The sequence below is a fragment of the Numida meleagris genome, chromosome Z (genome assembly GCF_002078875.1).
Source record: "Numida meleagris isolate 19003 breed g44 Domestic line chromosome Z, NumMel1.0, whole genome shotgun sequence".
In the NCBI taxonomy this organism is placed as follows: domain Eukaryota; kingdom Metazoa; phylum Chordata; class Aves; order Galliformes; family Numididae; genus Numida; species Numida meleagris.
The window spans coordinates 33,316,821-33,337,423 of record NC_034438.1 but is presented as its reverse complement, the minus strand read 5'-3'; the positions used below and the strand labels follow the sequence as shown (position 1 = coordinate 33,337,423).

Genomic DNA, 20,603 nt, shown 5'->3' with positions numbered 1-20,603 from the left:
TAGAACAAGTGCAATGCAGTCAAAAAGGAAGGACAGTCAGTCTAGAAGTCCAGAGTCAGCTGGATGCTCTGTCTTATATATCTTCAGTAAGGAATGGCAGGATATAGTGGGAGCAACACACAGTGTTTCACAAATATCATGTGCTTCTGCTCATACTGTGTATTCCATACCAACAGAGTTGAAATTTTCTTTTTTCCAGCTTTTATGCCAGAACAATGGATCTCCTGGTAGAAACACAAAACCAAAATATATAACAAGACCAGAGATTTTGTATTTATTTTAAAATTTTAGAGAGCAAGAAAAGGAAATCTATTTTCAAACTCTTTACTATTTCACTGTAGATAACAGAATGTCAAGCAGCAGCAAGTTATTTAGTGCTTTAGTGCTGTCTTAACCTAAGAAATAACAGTGTCTGCTTGTGTTTTAAACTCCATGATGTAAAGTGATTTATTTGGTCAAACACAGGAGGGGAAAAGTAGTGTAGACATTGCTCAGAAGTCCAAAAATGAGTCATCTGTTATGGGTTGTAAGGAATATCTAAAGACCTGAGAAACAACCAGTGTTCCCCATTCTGGGAGAAAAGAAGAAAACAGTGCATGGATGTTAGGAGTAAGACAAGAGGTTCAGATCTCCAAAATGAATGTAAATGGGCTATGTAAAAGCTAAAAGCACACTCTTCTCTTGATGGAATCTCCTGGACAGAGCTAGAGACAAAACAATCCAAGATGGACATAGCCCTTCCTCACACACCAAATAAACTGAAAAATACTAATGCTTGACTAGTCAACACATTGTTTTGCTAGGGGGGAGATAGGGACATTCTTTGTTATGGACTATGCCACTTAGATTAACTCTATGGTTTATCTGAAAGAGAAACAGTTAAATGGGATGTCTGTGGCATTCCTTCTTTGGACTGCAAGACAGTAGGACTAGCCTACAGTAGGCTTAAATCTTTTAAACAGCTTTTGCACTCCAATGTGTCCTTCAAATACTTTGCAGACTAATTGTTCAGAAAATATTTTAAATGATAATAAAGCTCTACCCACTGAATACCTGAAAGCAGATTTTCTTCCCAGCTTACAGTGAGGGTCAAGTTAATTAAACAGCAGTCATAATACTAATTATTAAACTTCAAGATGCTGAACAAGAGAACAAAACATATATACCTTTTTCTTATAGTGCTGGCTTTTGCCTTCTAAATGTGCAATGTTGCAGGGCTTTTTGCTATCTTGTATTTGCTTTTTTCCCTGTTGTTTATTTCTGTCTGGTAATGGATCAATATCCTGCACTGTCTTCATAGTCACTGCTTCCAGAATCTCAGAAGTTGGTATTTCACAGTCACTAAAACAGCACACGAGGGAAAACAAAACAAAATAAAGCTAAACATTAGCAATTCCTTTTAAAAGTTCTGAACAGCTAATAAGCAAGGACACAGAAAATACTTCATGCAAGAAAGAAGAGAAAGTAATACAAAATCCAAACAACACTAAGGTGACTTATTCAAAAGATATTTACAATTACAATAAAAAAGAAATATGTGAAATTATCTTACAAGTCCTTTCTGTCAAATGGAATCTCCGTATACAATGAGTGGAGTTCTCAGACATTATCTGAAAAAGTGACACACTTGAAAAATTGCTTAATAGTGCTCCTTGCCTGTGAACGGCTCACACAGATACACTAAGTTTCCTCTTCATTTCCACATTTGGCAGGAAATCAAACAAATGCATAATACTTAATAACAATTTGTTTTAATTTATTTGTACCGTTGATGGAGATGGGTTCATAAACTACACTTCAGTGAAATTTCTAATATCCGTTCTGTAGCACTTTTAAATTCTACAGAATTTAGTAGTCATGCTACTCAAATTGCATGCCATAGGGAGAAACTGGACATAAAACCTATGTTCTTCTTCATATTCTTCTTTTTTTTTCCTGCAATTTATGATTTGATGTTAAAATATCAATGTACTCTTAATTGCTCCAGATAATAATTTGTTTCCTAAATCAGTTAAGTCTACTTTAAAACATAAATCTTGAATATATCACCTTCTGTACCATCAGTGGTTATTTCTCACCATTTGTGCAAACCATTTGTGAAGGAAACTCTTGACTAAAGCAATTTTGTTACTTTTTAAACCAAGACATTTAAAGAGGCACAACTGTGTTCAAACAAAGTTTCAGCATCATAAAAATCAATGATATAGAAATGGAAGCTACTTAACCAGAAAGAAGGCCTGAAATCGAGGAGAAGAGTTTATACAGGAACACTATGCTTTCCAAAACCTGTGCTGACACACTGGTGTGCCTTTTTGACTGGTAAGAACAGAAACCAACGTAATCTGTGCAATAGCAGAGATATGTTTCTGAATGTGTGCACGCTTTTTTCATCTGAATTCTTTCAAATAATAGTCTATTTAGAAAACAAAAGACTTGAATTTAGAAATTCAGAGTTACTGATTAATATAGTATTGGTATAGAACAGCATATATGAAATATAAGAGCGGGCTAGATAAGAAATCTCCCTTGGTTTTTGAGCATGACACCTTGAAATATCTCCTTCAAAAATGATCACATTTTATGTCACGAATTTCCTAACCTGATATTTGTATAAATATCAAAAGGAATTTATGGGTACAATTAATTTTCACTTCAAACTCAACTTGAAATGATGATTTAATTTTTTTGGTGAAGTTTATTCTTAAAAAGCAAAACATGGTAAGCTGAATAAAAAGTTCATTAATTGTAACAAATCAGAACGCATTTCAGTAAAATCAGATCTGCGATATTAAACAGAAAAACAAACAAGCCTGTTTGTTAGCAAATGTTAGCAACAGACAGATGGCACTTAACTTTTCTCCTCTCTCGAGATACGGTGTTCAGGAGCCCCTCTTTTGCACAAGGTAAGGCAGCAGAAGGACTTCATCTGCCATTTCTGACTTGTTCCAGATATATATAAAGGTTATCATGAAAGCTACAAAGAAGATTCTATGTTCTTTATAGCTTCTCTGTATTTTAGGGGTAAGTACAGGCTTGAGAAATTCCTTTCCATGTCTCAGTATAAAGTATTGACAAGTGTGATACCTACTCACACAGAAGCTTACTGCAGTCTCATTTGTGTAGACACACAGAAGCAGAAGTAAAAATCATGAACATTTACAAATCTTGCCTGTGCAGGTTTCTGAGGGCCCTGTGACTCACCGCTGAGACTCTAAGCAGTAACAATTACCTTTAAAGAACCAATTTTTAACCATGATTCAATTAAAGTTAGTACAATGACTGTGGATAAAACATACATGAAATAATTAGTGTGGATGGTTCTTAATTTAAAGGATGTTAAACAGCTTGTAGACATCTGCTAGCAAGCTGAAATGGGTCATTCAAAATTTATCTAACTAAATTAAGGGGAAAAAATGTTTCTCCTCCCGGGTCGGCATGTCACAAGATAACTAAGCCGACTTAGTAGGCTTGCCTGGGAATCCTTAGCTGTCAGTGGTGAATATGCAAAGGGCCAGCAAATTAAATCAACCTGCCAAACTGTCAATTTCAAGCCTCATGACTGCATGAAAATAGCATCACTGGAAGAAATCAAGCATTGCCTTCTTTTGGGTTTCCTGGCACCTATTCAAATACTCATGCAGTTGTGGCTAATTTTGCATGCAAATTTCAGTCAATAAACTCAGAACAAGACCTCCCAAGATATTTCAAAGGATCTGACAGTATTTTTTTTTGAATACCAAATCAACAGTAGTTGAAATTCAATCTCCATTTCCTAGTGCTTTACATATGCACAGTGTCCCCTCTACAGGGCTAAGTTAATGAGAACCGTACCTGCTTTCACTCACATCCTCCCAGCCGTCCTTACGGAAGTTCTCAAATACATTACTCATAACCTTGATGGACTGTTTGAGAAAAGCTCCATGATGTCCCAAAGAGCTCTTTTTCTTGGCTGCTTTTAATTTAACCTTGGTGCCTGTTATCTTGCAATTACATTGCCCAGAGGTTGCCGCTGCTTTGGCTTCACCCAGCAAACACGTCAGCTCCTGCACTTGACTCAGCAAATCCTCGTTCTCGTTTCTCAACCTGTTAGCTTCTGCCACTTGCCTCTTCAAAGAAGCAGCTTCTTTTTCCTGATCATCAATCACTAACTGAAGTTCTGCGTTGTCTTTTTTTATTTCACAAATCCTCTTAAGTAGTTTTTCCAGCTCTCTCTCTCTTGTGTCTGCATCTTCCTTTTCCATTTTTAAAGATGCTTTCAAATCATTTTTCTCCTTCAGTAAGTCCTTATTTATTTCCTTCTGTTTCCTTATTGCCCTTTCAATAGTTTTACATCTTCTTTCTAGTTGTTCTACCTAATAAAAGTAATTTATGCATTCATAATATGTTAACCTATCCAGTAGAGAAAAACCTGCTTTAAAACATATTTATTATATGACAGAAGTATTATACTAAGCACAAGGACAAAAGCAATCTAAAGTACTTAATTTAAAAATGATTCTAACATAGTGCAGATGAATACATTTTAGCTGCAATAATACAGCTGTTGAACAAAGGGCAGATGGTAAAAGAAGTTAAAATTCCAGGCAAAGTGACACAGAAGTTTAAATATGCTAATGAACTTTCCAGATGCATCTTAAGCTTGTTACTGATTTGGTTATACATACTAACTGAATTTAAATAAACATTTTAAGAAGAAAGACTATGTTGAAATACAGACAACTTTGCACAAGCTATCTTAATCAACATGTTCTTTCATGTGATATAAATATTCAAAATAAATATTAGTTTGATCTTAAAAAAAAAAAAGAATTGTAGCAAAAGATGTCAGAAGATCAGCACTTAAAGAATACAAAGGCTGGAATGTATTTTATATTCATAGGAAGGAAAAACCAATCCCATTCTAATGAAGCATGTTTACAAACTCAATTACAGTTTGAAGAAACACATTCTACCTAAAGGAATGCATACATTTTGTTTCTGAAGTTCTTTGAAGCTTACACATAGTCAAAGTCATGAACAACAAGGTGATTCTCAATGTTCTTCACGACTATTTGCCCAAAGTTACTCAAACTAAGCCTCACAATTTCTAGAAATAAGGAGAAACTTAAATCTTAGCAGATCCTAAAACAAACATTTCCTCAAAAGATTTCCTCAAAAGCTTGCAAGAGCCATCAGAGTGAGTTTTGAGCTCAACAACCACTAAGTCATTCTGGAGAAATACAATTCGCTGTTTTTGCACAAGATCCATCCCCATTCTTCCACTAGGGGAAATATCAGGTGCACTACAATACACTAAAGACTATTTTTCAAGTAGCACATGGCCAGATTCAGTTATTCATCTTATAAATGGCCAGATTCAGTTATTCATCTTATAAATTACTGGCCAATCCTATCACTTCATTGCACAATGAAATTTCAAAGCATGTTCTGACATCTCATAGTGTAACAAAGTGATAGAATTGGCCAGTAGTTTGCAAATATCAAAAGCATATTATTTCTCAAGAAATGCTATGCGTATTTACAAAGACTTTTTAGCCAATGCATTTAATTAAAACTTTAAAAATAATTTATGAAGTGGATATGCATGGATACATACTGTGGATATGGATATGACTACCCAAACTATGCATGTATCTGTGAATTTGATAGTGAATTTATTTACGACTTCGATAGCAGACGTTCAATATGCACGCATATCCTATGCTGCATTCTTTAATAGAAATTCATAGCATTCCCACAATGAACAGACTGTTTTATGGTTACATAACCTTGCTAGGTGAAATGAGGAATAAAATAAATTTTTCCAAATACTCCAATGGAATCAAGATTTATGCTTAATTTCATAGATTTTCTTTTGCTCTCCAATGGTAAGTAGTACCAATACCTTTCTTCAATCACACTGCTAAACTGAGATTCTTCTATTATTATTCTTAGTTCTTTAAAGCAACATTTCGCACTCACTAGCACTTAAAGTCATGTATGACAGGTGCAAGAAAACAAACAATGAATAGCTTCCATACTTATCCCTAAGGTACCACCATAATTCTGTATATCCATAGAGATAAAAATTATGTAGTACCTGGCAAATAAAATTATAGTTCTGAGACATAGATGATAACCAAGCATAAACTGTGTGACATTTCAGATGGTAGCATTCAAATTATTTCAATTACTCACTCTACCTTAAGATAAATGAATGTGAGCACTTCCTATTCTGTGTGTTATTATTTTAACATGATGTTTGTCATTCAGTAATAACGAGATGACAGCCTTCATTGCCTGACCATATGGCAAGTGTTACAAGTATACGCAATCACATCATCTGCTGTAAATTACCATACTTCCTACAAGTTAATTCACAAATAAAAAATAAATAGACTTACCCGAACTGACATTCAAAATTATAGATTTGTGGTTATTCAATTTAAGCATGCTTTTAAGGATTTATAAGTAATAAAACAAATATTGTTCTGTACACGGACAAACTAAAGGTATAATACTGCTTGAAGGATGTCTTTTCTTTGCAGCGAACAAGACATATGGTAAAATACAAGTGAGCCCTCTTAAGTGAACACCTGTTAACATACTAAACTACTTGTGTATATTATAAATGTCAATACAAACAGCAACTAGTTAAGAACATCTTGTTAGGGTATGAAGTGGAACATGCAGAATGTTGAGCAGAAAAGATTAAATACTCATAGTTGCTAAGCCCAACACTAAATTTATTATGCAAAAAGAGTGATAAACCCACATGTGTAAAAATATTTGCTGACGCAATGCTGCTCTAAATTGTATATAAAACAAGAAATGAATTTATCGCTATTATTCATCAATTTTATTCTGTAGCAAGAGATTTGCAGAGATCAATACTTGATATCATATAAAGCTAAATAACCAGCAAAAGAATTTAGGACTTCGAACTTAGAAGGGCTAAATGATAAACATATGCAACTTTTAGATCATTTAACAGTTTCTGACATTTTAGCTCTAACAATTCTTTTAATTTACTATGCTTATCTCTTGTGATATATCCACAGTCAATTCATTGGAATTCATTTTTGACACAATTTTGGAAATCCATAGTTTTCAATTATGAAATGAAAACTGAGGCCTGAATTTGTGGGTACTAGCTTATATAGATGACTCTTATGTTAAAATCTAGACCTGTTTGGTGGGGCTACTGTCTTACCTTCTGTAACCTCTGATCTGAACTGGCTTCCACATTCTTCTTTGGAGTACTCTTCTTCACCCCATCATCTTCACTATGTTTAAAAAGTAGCTCTACCAGAAAATAAATTATATGTCTCTATCAGAGAGTAAATAATACACTGTGACACTTAGCATAACACTAAAACAATACCTAGACATTTTAAGGAAATCTGTTCCTCTGCTATTATTTATAACATGGTCTATTTTCTTGACAAGCCTTTCGGTCAGTTTCAAAAGAGTGACCTCTTTTCAAAGTGCTCTGTCACATAATTATGAATCTTTGCAGCATCACAGTATGTTATTTTTAAGAGTACAAGCTTTTCAAAGGTACAATAGATCTGCAGGTTAAAGACACTGTACTTTCATTCCCATTTTTATTCTTTTATAGACTATTCCCTCTATGCCTTAAAAGCAGAATTCATTGCCTTTTTATCTACACAGTCACTACCAGTTTTGTTCTCTAGGTCTTGTCCCCTGCTAGGAGGATCAGAGTGATTGGTGAACAAAGCAAACAGTAACAGAATTAGGATGGATGAAAACTTTAAACCCCTTTTTTGATAAGTGAAAGATCACGTACTTCACCAGATAAATCACACAAATCATTCAACTGTAATGCTGTGAATTCATAACAATTAGAAATCGATACAAGTAACGAGAATGAACATTACGCATTGCTCTCAGATAAAGCTACGCACTTTAGGTACTAAAAATCCCACAAGAAAAGGACAAATTAAGAACTAATTATTCTACAGGATGTTAAGAAAAAGTTTACTAGTGCTAATATACACAGTAAATCAGAAGTAAAATATATTCTATTTAGATTTTACTTAAAAGCTTACCATTCACAAATTTCTCACTACTTACAGAAAAAAAGCAATTATACACCTCAAAAGGAGTTTTTTCTTAGAATATTAAAGATGTTCAAGAACAACAAAAAAAAAGCAACACTATAAAAAGAACACAATATTCACATTTTTTTTCTTCCCCCAAATTAACTTTAAGAATTAATCTTAAGGGATAAATATCTGTGTCATATGGTGAAGGTCTGCGTTAGAAGTATCATTTCAAACTAGAAGCAGACAGTGCAGGTCACTTAAAAACTTTTGATTTATAAACAAAGCAAGTGTAGAAGAAAACAGTGTTACTCTCAGCAGATTCACAATCCTCTTGATATAAATAGTGACTAACAAGTTTGTTAGAGTGAATTAGACCTTTCTTTTGTCTTTGGAACATGTCATGGCCAATTAATACTTCTGTATTCATGAAATAAATGGAGCACTATTCTAAAGATAATAAAAGCTGAAAAAGGTAAAACTACGCATCTGGGGAATATGTACCTTTACCTTGATATTAATATGTTAGTTCCCATGTTATTTCAGACTACAGTCCCCCAGCACAGTGGTACTGCATACATTTACAACATTCTTTAAGTAACACACAAAGATAATATGAACGTGCTTTTCATCTTTTTCTAAATATTCACTCATTTGAATGTCTGCCGTAGCTTTTATATCAGCATTTACAGTAATTCACTGAAAATAAAAATGATTTCCCCTAGTCAAAGAAACTGATCAAAGCACATAAGGTGTTATGTTTATTATGAGGATATATTAAAATACAATTTACAATACCATCTATAAATAAACACATGATATGCATGAGAATAAAGATGACTACTGCAAGACAGAAAAATCTGCACATGTTCTGTATTACCATAGAAGTCAAAATCAAAATACATTAAAGAAAAGGCAAAGGTCACTGTTGCATAACCCTTTCTATCAAGGAGAAAATAAATGGCCTACTCAGCCTTCTTCTCTCCCTCCTCCCCTTCTAATAGATATGTATTTGTTCACAGGAATTGGTTAGAGAGGCAATGAAACAGTATTGCCTATAACTGTGTGTCTATCCAAGACAGCAGACAGATTCACCGCATCAGTCCATTCAGGAAGACATAGGATCTACCCTTCATACTCCTACGTAAAAAATTCCAAGTTATTCCTTAAGGAAGACCCATAAGTCATAAAACCCACAATTTTCACTCAGTAAATTACAATGGCGTTACGTAAGTAAACATATCCCACTGAGAAAACACAGTTAACTGCCAGCTTTGGAACATAACATTTAGTTTCTAAGTATTAGCCACAAAATCTGATTATCAGGTAGTTCAACACCACTGCCAAATGGTATGTGAACTATGATATATTTGTGTAAATCCTTTTTACAGAGAAAAAAAACTATCCATTTTATAAACTAATAATAAATAATGGCATATAGGTTGTTCCAAAACTAATGCTTCCTATTTATTTCCATGGAAACTAAAATAGCTACAAAGAGCATAACAACACTACTTGACAGAGCAAATTCACAGCTACAAAGCACCACTACTAGCTATGTATTTTCACCAGCAATGAACAAGAGTCTGCACGCCACACTCACAAAAATCTGCACCAGCAGAGGTGACATACTCTTTCACAGCTGCTAGGAAGGCTCTGTACCTAGCAAAAATGTGTTCCACAGTCCTCAAAATGATATAGGGCCTGGCATTATCATGCTGCAAGGAAATTGTCTTCCTCTTTGGCCTGACTCAGGAAGTTTAAGCCTCCAGCTTAGCCAGTGTCACGATGTAGTGGTTAGAGGTGGTGGTTTGTCCGGGTTCCAGGAAATCCAGAAGGTTCACCCCTTTCCTATCCCAAAAGACAGCGCATACCACTTTACCCACTAAGGGCTGTGTCTCAAACCTTTTCTTCCATGAGGAATTCATATGTCGCCACTCCACAGATGGCCATTTTGACTCCAGCTCATAGTGGTGACATCACATCTCATCGTTGCTGATGATGTGATCCAGGAAACTGTCACCTTCTAACTCATATCACTTCAACAGTTCTTGGCAAACTTGCACATAGTGTACTTTCCATTTCCATGTAAGCATTCCTGGAATCCACCTAGTGCAAACTTTTTCACATTCCAACACTGTCACCATTGTTTCCAAGAGAATGAAGCCAATATTCAGCTCCATACTCAGTTCCCAGGTTGTAATGCACCTATTCACATCAGTGAGCTGAGATGCTCTTCATTTTTTGGTGTGACAACCTGTATGGCTGTCTAGAACATGGCTGCCACCTCTGCTGAAAGACACCACCCACTACCTCACTGCGTTCACATCCACTGTTTGGTCTCCATAAACCTTCCGCAAGCGTTGATGAATGTCATCGGACATCACTTCTTCTGCACAGAGGAATGTAATGACACATCATTGCTTCAGATGCGCTTCTGCATCAGATGCCATTCTATCAGACTGCCCCTCAGCTGCCATCTGTCACACAGCAACTACATGTAACAGAATACTGGCCGGAAGGTTTAACCTCTACTGTGATATCACCAACATCCACCTTTGATGTTGTGGGCCAACGTAATAAAATAGGAGGCATTACTTTTGGAGAAGCCCTCATATATTAGTCAGTCAAAGAACACCCACAAAAAACATTAACAGAACAAGATTTTTGCCTCCATAATGCACCAGGTGGAAGATTCCCCTTGCATATAAAAGGTGCCATGGTGCAGAAAGCCACTGTTTTACTGATTGCAGTACTAATCTCCCATGCTCCCAAAGATGTCTAAGCCAAAAAAGCAGGTGGAAAGGACCACGGTGAATACCAGAAGAGAAGGCCATTCGCACATATGAACTGGTGACATGACAGATTCAGATGGACTCCAAAATGCAAGAAGCCTTCGAACTATCTCTTTGAAGAAACAGAAGGACTACCACTTACTTGCTTTTAATAAGGTGCTTGGTATTTTTACGAATAGGGTTAGATGGACTCTTTTTCCTGCTTTTGGAGGAAGAGACATAAGTCCCTGCCAACACATTGTTTACATTCAGGCATGTATAACTACATGAACGCTGAGGTAAACATGTGGATTTTTTGAATACTGAGCAATAATTCAGGCTAGCAAAATGCCTCAGACAACTGAGATAGAGCAGACAGAAATTAAGAATGACAAGCAGCTTCCTTTTTCCTGACCTTTATCTTGATTGCCTAGGTACAGAAAAATCGGCAATAGTTCTAAACTAAAAGAGGGTAGATTAGATGTTAGGAGGAAATTCTTTATTATTATGAGGGTAGAGAGGCACTGGAACAGACTGACCAGAGAAGCAGTGGACTCCCCATCCCTGGGGGTATTCAAGTACAGGGCAATCTGATCTACTATTTGGCAACCCTGCCCATAGAACTGTAAGTTCTTTAAGGTTCCTTCCAGTGCAGCCATTCTGTGATGATTCGATGATTCCATGAAAAATGGTACAGAATAGGAATACAGATATCCAGCACTTCCTCCTGACAAACACAACCAGTATCTATTTAAGTAAGACAATAGTGCCTAATTTTTTAATCCAGAGAAGCTCTATTGCTTTTTCCAGAATTTATCCCTGGATGTTAAAACGCCTGATGGACCCAGGTACCTGCTAAGGTGAAAACGAATTCCAGCATCTTTTGTAAGATGAGTAACTTCTTGCAAGTTTCGTTTTAGAAATGAGAATGTACTTACCCAGGAAGTTAAAAACTGTATTCAGATCATATCAAGTTTTGTATCTCAGTAAATGCCAGATAACAGATCAAAGGTTTTACTTTTATTTGGGAAGGGACTTAATTACTATTTTATGCCAAAGGGTGCATGTACCTTCATAGCTCATGAGCAAGAATTGCTCAAAAGCACTCATTTATGCTCAAAGACAGCCATCCATCCTCAGTCTTTTTACTATATTCTTCCAGAAAACATCAGACAAATCATGAAAGTGTCTACAGCTCTGCAACATCCTAGCATTTGAAAAATGAAAACTACTTTTTACAGACTGAATAGTACATTCTTATACCTCAACTGGTAAAAGCTGGGAAATGGCTAGAATCAATTCAGCCTTACGTGCTAAAAAAAGTATGGCTTAATGCAAGTTGTCAGACTTGATTTTCTAACTTAAAAAAAATCATGCACATCTAAATAATACCTATGACAACAAATGCTGGAAGAGTTACCTAAAATTTTTGTAACATACTTCACTAGGACCAGAACACTTTTTCTCAGTTCTAGTAGAACAACAGTTGTGCCAATAACCAAACCAGTACTGTGTATTCACTAGTCCATTTATAAAAAGGACATACTTTAATCTAAAATATTAATGGAAAAAAAGGGAAAAAAGGACTAGCTGTTAAAGTATCAAACATGTAAAGAGCTGGCAGTTTTAGGGATCTGATTGCTTTACTGGAAACACATGGTTAGTGTTCAGCAGGTCCTTAACTTTTTTTCACTACCGGTTGTGTTTCCACTTCTTTCTACGCAAAGAGTGACTAAATAGGCAAAAAGTGATTTTAAAAGTTGGTATTTGAAACCCTTGCAAGTTTTCTTCAGCTCTCTCTGCGACTATGAAAGTAAAATGCATGAAGTATCACAAGAGAAGACAATGATGTTCCAACTTTAGCAGCTGGAGATTTCCACTAATTTTATGTAAAACACAAAGCAAGCTAAAAGAAAAAAATATTTAGTTTTTCACTCAAGTGTTCAACATTATCGTAGGAAATGAAACAGACAGAAACAGAAGCAGAAAAATGAGATACAGAACAGTAAGTCTTTGTTGCCAAAACACGGTTCTTTAGCAGAATACTTCTCCAAGTCTTCTACTGCATTTGCAGAATACGGTTCACAAGGAATTCACCACAGACTTGAGAACCAGACGGACTATAACCATGCACTGTAGATTACTTCTCCCAGACTGCTGAGGAACAGCAAATGACTTACAGAATCAGAGTGATAGAGGGAATGATAATATATTACCTATCTTCACAGAATCATCAACTGTGGCACAGACTGTGAAGATATAAAAGAAGGTATCCATGATGAACTCTCACAAGAGATCCAACATTTTGATCTCCTTTTGAATCCACACGCTTTGAGTGATAACAATTATAAAAAGAAGCCTGAATGAGGACAAATTTCTGTATCACTGTATTTCAGAACTTCAAAAGCATTTTAGATTCTGGAGAAAACTTCATAAACACATAAACATGTCTTAGATATTACACACACACATATATAAATGTATTTTAAACAGAAAATATAAATTTTATATGTGGTGTTTACACATAAAAGTTGCAACTTTTGAATAACTTTTGTCTATAAAAATTGTCACAGACATGCACAGAACTTGAGGAAAAACATACTCTGAAACTAAACTATGTATGGCCTTATGCTTACAAAATACATATTCAAGAAGAAATTACTATTTCGGAAGAAAATAACTTTAAAACTAGTATTTCTATTAGCTTGTCCACACAATTAAAACACCATACCTTCTCTCTTGTTTTAAACGTAGTTGAACTGCTGTAGCGTAAACTTACCCGCAGACTGGTGTACTTTCATCTGATCTAATTCCTCTTCAAGATTCAGCCTTCAAAAGAGTAAATTTAAAAAAAAAAGTAAGAATCATAAAACAATCATAAACACGTTTGCTATTATTCAAAATTAACTATATCAATATATTGTCAGGAATAAGTTGACAGTGCTCAGAATTTCATTTAATAATGATTTAACAGCAGATTTCAAACATAAGGAATCAGTGGCACAAGAGCCGATTAAAATTTATAAACACAAATTTATAAAACTCAGATAAAATTTTGGTGGTAACATACACCGACTTTCAGCTAGTCCTTTTTAGCTAAGGAAAAGATAACAACGCTAAAGTTTCAAAGTAAAATTGAGAAATGCTAAAATTAATGATATTACTTCAACTGGCTCACTTATTCATGTGTTTTCTGACACAACATTTAATTTTATAGTTATAGGCTATTTCAACAATTAGATTCCATCTATTTTAGGTTAGGATCCAACACCACAAACAACAGAGATCAGTCATTTAATATGCAATTTTATTTAAAAAATAACCTCCTATCCATATAACATTATTCTTGCTTTGCTCCAAAGGCTGGATTGCTAATCCCCTAGCAGCCTGTTCTGATGTACTAACAATAGCAGCACCTAAAAGCTTCACAAGAGATTTATTTTCTTTACAAAATCCTCTGAGATGAGACAAAAGAAAATCAGGACAAAATACCTGTTAACATAAGGAAAGGGTTATGCACAGTTTTTTAAAGCACTCTATATGTTTAGCACTTCTCTCAGCTGTAGATCTAAATATTGCAATTCATATCCCATAGTCTCACATGGAATACAAAGAAAATAAGAAACAAGAAAAGCTGAAGTAACTAGCTTTGCACACAACTCCAGCTATTTTCAGGACCATCCAGCTTCATGCGTTGACTTTCTTTGCTCTTCTTTTACTCTCCATGCCTCAGTCATCATTAACTTCTATTACACATACTACAATGGCCTCTACCTCTAAACTATCTCATCCACATACCATGCTCACTTCCTGTACTGAATGGCAAGCTGCTCCCTTGAAAAAAAACATTCGTTAATTTCGTACTTAAAGACTGTATTCAAAATTATATGAATGCAAGGAAGTGAATTAAGGTTATTTTAGAATCCTTCCTGTCTGTACCTCTACCTTCCGAGCATGTTAGTTTCCAACTTCAAAAACACATTTGAATAAACACGTACACACATAAACAGACATACCCATACTGCCCTGCTACACACTAGTCAAGTGGCAAGTACAGGATTTTTATAAAGAGTTAATTTACACAAAAACTTTCAGAGTGATGAAAGACGTGGAAGTAAAGAAATAATATGAAATAAGTAAAGGAGTAGGTTTGTTCTGTTACTTGCAAATGAACTCATTTGTCTGCGAAATATGCTTCAACTCAAGTTAGGGTCTATCTGGACTGGAAATATTTCAGCTAGCCTAGACAAGAAGTTACAATGTATCATACAGGATCCAATCCATACAAGTCAATTAAAGTCTTGAATGAATTTGAGAAACGCCCAAGCGAGTCATACCAGTGCTGGATCCATCCACCACCAAAGCTTTATCGACAGAGGAGGCAAAAGCAGATGTTACTTCAAGAATGTGCACAAGCTTGTTTCTGCAGTCCAATCCCTGTTTTTCCATCTTCTAAGTGGCATCTAAACACCTCCCTCATTTCCTCTCCTGTAACTGGCTCCCTGTTGCTAAAAGGATCTTTCCTCCAATCCCACAGAAGTGGGATTTATTTATAACCTTTCACGTGGAGGCTTGTCAAAGCTTTGTCAAAGGCATTTTGAAAATGCAGGTTAGATTTCATCCACACAGTAACTGTAATTTGTTTGCAATTCCAGCAGGTTAATGAAGCAGAATTTCCCTTTACAGAAACCACACTGAGTACTTTCAAACAAAACTGAGTTCATCTATGTTTCTGTGTTGATTGGTCTCTCTCCCTCTCCTTCCTCCCCTTTTTTTTTAAAAAAAAGACAAGACTGCCATATTCCAGTGTATAGAAGCAGTCAGGCTTACTGGTCTGGAGCTCCCTCTGGAGACCTTTTTGCATATGGGAGTTAACAGTGGCAACCTGCCAGTCCGCTATCACAGTAGCTGTTTACAACGAGGTTACGGTTCAGTAATTTCATACTTCAGCTTGGGTGTGAAGATATTAACATCAAAATATTAGCAACTGATTTACCTGCTTGGCCTCATTATTGTTGCACAGTTACTTCAAACAAATCTAACACATCTGATCTATCTGCTGTAAGGAACACAGGAGTGGTTGACAACTTCAGCAGAGATGGCTGACGCAAAGATTCACTGAGCTGTTCTTTAATGGCCTTATAATGTCAGTGTATCCTTTTACAGTTATCATTAAGCAAACCTACAAGTTTCCTAATTGGCTTATTTTTCACATCATTTAAGGAAAATTATACTAGCACAGCTGAAATATCCTTTAAAAATTGCTTTTCAGTAGCTTCCTTAGCCTTCTCATCTTCCCGACTGCATTTGAACAGCCACTGTTTACTGGCCTTCCTGTTCTCACCAAAGTAAGCTGACGCTTTAAATGCTGGCTTTCTATCTGTAAAGGCCACATGCACTTCTTAAGACTGCTCTGTTTTTCTGAATTTTATGTTTTAAGTTGCAGTACATATTCTAGTTGGGCTTCTCATTCAGTATTTTTCTCACTGCCTGTGAGAATAAGGTGGCAGCAGGTGACAAGCATAGCTCCAGACTGGTCAGGCCTTTGAGACAGTCTCGCATCTCCACACTGCCTAACAGCAGAGATCGTGCAAAGTACACGAGGTGGCTGGAAAATTGACTGGACTGCCAGGCTCAAAGGGTGATGATCCTTGCTGTGAAGTGTAACTGGGAGCCAGTGATTAAAGACATCACTTCCATGAATCCACATCACAGCTTCTAAATATTTTAATTAACAACCTGAAATACAGGTAAGGGTGCCCCTTGGCAAGTTCACAGATGGTATATAACTGAGGCCAGCAACTGATACACTGCAGGGCTGGACTGCTGCTCAGGAAGATGGTAACAGGCAGAAAAAATAGGCTGATGACACTCATGAGGTTCACCAAAGGTCTGCCAGAACAACCCTATGCATATGAACAGCCCTGAAGACCAACTGGCTGGAGAGTAGCTTTGCAGAAAAAGTGGGGTCCTCCAGCACAAGTTGAACATAAGTCAAGAGCATGCTTCTGTGGCATCTTCTTAGTACTTCTTACTTCTTACTAGAATATAGGACTTCTATCCAAAAACACTACACGGAGCTGCCATTTTCCTCTAATAATTCTATGATACTACATCTAAAAAGTCCTTTTTATACCATACCACTCTCTAACCATGTGCTCCTACTCTCCCATTGCTGCAAAGCTAGTATCTGGCCAACACTTCATCCCAGAGATCACCTTCAATTCTGTGATTCCTTCCTCCAGGTCTCCAAGTTATATAGTATGTCAGAACTGCAATCTGATATGAAGCAGTCTAGCTCCACTTCTTTTTTTTTTTTTTTTTTTTTTGCAATCTAGCAATAGCACATAAGTCTTTGTATATAATTTCTTTATTATGTTGCTTAGCATGTCAGTCAACTAGTGATACTGACAACATTTTAGTACAGACTTCCTTATCTTTTGTGACCTCCCATTTTCAGCACCAGCTTCCCTCTGTCTTGAAAGAGTCCATTTACTACAGAAACATTCTTGGTCCGAATGGACATGGAGACAAAAGATAGATAGCAAATCTCCTCTCTTCATGAGCTCCCCTAACAGAATGCATTCCTTCTTATAAACAGGATGTTCTCTTTCCCCAGATTTACATTCTTCGCAGCAGCACATAACAGAAGATGTCTTCTGTGCCAGTAGTCATACATGTTATGCTAAAGCAAAATGAATAAACTGTCTTCTACTGGTGGGGGAAAACTGCTGCTCACATCATGAACTTAATTTTTTTTTTAAATCTAAGTAAATTTATGTAGATTTACTTTCAGCTTTTGAACTAATTACTCTCATTCTATCCTATTGCTGGTAGCTAGTGAATTGGTTTGTTGGTTTGTTTTTCCTAATCTCTGAACTGATACAATCTTTTGCTCATAAACTTTTTAAGTCTACAGTGTAGAAACTATGCTACTCCAGGTCAACAAAGTTGGCAAATTTCTAAGTATTTAAGTCATCTGAGAACATATTCTACACTGTATTTTACTCAGTATTTTCTTTCTGAAAGGTAAACATAACACAGCAACAATACAAGCTTCAAGCCTTCTTTCCTCCAAAACTTTTAAGGCAAATACAGTAGTAACAGAGAAAATTAAATAATAACCTGTCTGGACTCTCATTACATTCATTTTACAAAATCAGAATATGGAACAGAAATACGAAAATAATCGTGTTTTTAAACATGACTGTATTATTATTTTCATTCATTAGTGGTTTTATATTTAAAGGCAGAAAAACAGAGCAAGAAATGCAATGTGAAGAACCAGATACAGAAGCAGGTAGCCCTTCTTTGCTGTTTCTTCCCAACTCAATAATAAAATGTGTTCTTATACATTTGAATGTGACATGCTATTCTAGCTAGAACTTGTTAAAAAAAAAAGCATCCACACATCCACACTTGCATTATAACGAATACCTAGTTCAGTTGTCTACAATCCACAGAAGTAGTACAGCTTATGTATTTTGTCAAAAGAGAAAAGAAAAAAGAGGAAAGGATCCAATCTGGTCTTCTTGAAGAGTGTAACTCTTCTCAGAGATGGTATGATTTCTACTTTCCCCAAGAACAAGTGAATATCATAGAATCATAGAATGGCTTGGGTTGGAAAGGACCTCAAGGATCATCAAGCTGCAACAGCCCTGCCACAGGCAGAGCCACCAACCTCCATATCTAATACTAATATGAATATGATCAGAAGCATCAAAGAAGGGTCTAAGTAAGAAACTTCCAGAGAAACAAGAGGGGGTTTTGAGGAATTCAAGGTAACTAAAGTCACGAAATATTGCTGAAGTATAATGTAACACTGGAAGAAAGTACTCAACCTGAAAAAACGCAAGGAAGGTGTTCTTTCCAGCCTCCCATTTACATCATCACCTCATTTTAACAACATACTTTTAGTTCCTGTCTACAGTTGCAGTTTGAAAACCTCTAGTATATTTTCTTAAAACTTTATCTGTCAAGACAAAACAGATCTTCATTCAGACTTTGGCTGATTCAGTGTTCCATCACACAGATGCACCAACCTAATATATATGAACTGACACATCTTTACCAAACACTCTCTTCCTCTCCAAAAATTCTTTCAAATGGGTAAACATTTGTGGGTACATTTCCCCAGAAGTGGGACTGCCTTTAATAGAGTACATCTAGCACAACAGCCTCTTAAATGAACCATGGACATTGCTTATGAGGCAGGCTAGGTACTTGAAGAGAACTGTGATCCAACTGCACAGATTCTTGTGATATGAGTGAGAAAGAGCGATTACTTCTGCTATCCTTCCACTTAAAGGATTAAAAATAATCTCTAATAGGTGACGTATGGGAATGAAGAACACTAACCTACTAGAACCTGAGAATCGGAACAGCAGCATCGCATTTCAGATACAGTGAATAACATCTTCCAATACTGTGTCAGAAGAAAAACCTAATAATTTCCTGCAATAATTTTGAGCATATGCTAACTGACTTACTACAATTTTTTTCATGGTTCAGTTCCATTTACCACATACAACAATGGAAAGAAGAAATGCTTTAGGTTTTGATACGAACTAAAAAGGGATTTTTTTAGTGCATCGAAAAACCTGTGATTGATTTAGCCAGCACTGAGGATAGAGCATCATGTTTATGTTATCCGAAAAGATCCAAGACATAAACTGAAGCTAAGAGATGGAATCTCTGAAGATATTTCTACAGTGAAAAGGTAATTTCTCTGTACAGTGTTTCTACCAGACTGAAGTCCTGAGGCAGAGATATTGAAATGAGGTCTTTGCATATTAGTACACGCCTCATACATCTTTTGCTAGCAGAAACGCTAGGAGTTAGAATTTTGAAAATTATGTATATTTTAGATGTCTTATATTAATCTCCATGGAACTGTTCTTCTAGTAATTTTTTTCAGGATTGATCAACAACTTTTCCATTTTGCAATTACATATAAATATAAGCTAAACTTAAAATAAAATAACAGCATATTTTAAAATTTTTTGATGATATCAAATGATTTTTTTCCGGATAAGCAGTGACTAAAAAAAACTTTACTTTGTGGATTAGGTTTATTATCTTTCCTGTTTCAGATTATAATATAATAAGTGGCATAAACACTGTAGTGTATCTCCTGTCAGTAGAGAAATTCAACAATGAGTGAGTGCATTTAGGAACTCCAGGAGAAGAACAGATCTACAAAAATATGGAAACAGTCAACTATATGCTTTATCAGCCATAGTATAGAATCTACCAGACACTTTTAGTTTACTCTTTCATAAGACTCCTACATTTACTATAAAAATAGGGGACTTTCTAGTTCTCTTTATCATGCTAAGTGAGTTTTTGCTAAAGCAAATACAGAAATACAGCATATGAAATTTAGAAGAGTTGTCTTAAACAAAAATTGATTTTCTTCCCTTTTTTTCCTTCTAAATATTAAAACTGTTGCATTCTATAGTTATATTTAAATTTGTGTGCTATTTTCAATTAGTATTCATAATTTCACATTATTCACGATTATATCCGCTGGTGTACAACTAAAAAATACAACCTTCTAACAGATTTTAAATTCCATTTGCGCAAGGAAGATCTAGGAAGAGGATCTAATTTACAGTATCCTGAACAGAAGAAGGAATATGATATTTCTACAGAAGTGCTGCTAAACAAAATATACACAACATCAACTGAAGTAAAACTAAACAAGTAAGGATAGGACACAGAAAAACTACGAAATCCTGCAGCGCAAGGTGACAAGCCAGATAAGGCCCAGAAGGCCAACCAT

At 35.7% G+C, this 20,603-nt stretch overlaps 1 protein-coding gene across 5 annotated transcripts in view; it reads right to left on the bottom strand.

The window, feature by feature from the left end:
• The window catches only part of CNTLN (centlein), a 215,480-nt gene that overhangs the window by 71,299 nt on the left and 123,578 nt on the right, over positions 1-20,603 (bottom strand). For all 5 annotated transcript variants that reach the window (XM_021379766.1, XM_021379767.1, XM_021379769.1 and 2 more), the window contains 4 exons: positions 13,599-13,648; positions 7,193-7,284; positions 3,832-4,352; positions 1,167-1,341 (listed from right to left, as the gene is read on the bottom strand). In XM_021379766.1, the coding sequence (XP_021235441.1) occupies positions 1,167-1,341; positions 3,832-4,352; positions 7,193-7,284; positions 13,599-13,648 (838 nt within the window). The remainder of the gene's footprint in view (positions 1-1,166; positions 1,342-3,831; positions 4,353-7,192; positions 7,285-13,598; positions 13,649-20,603) is intronic.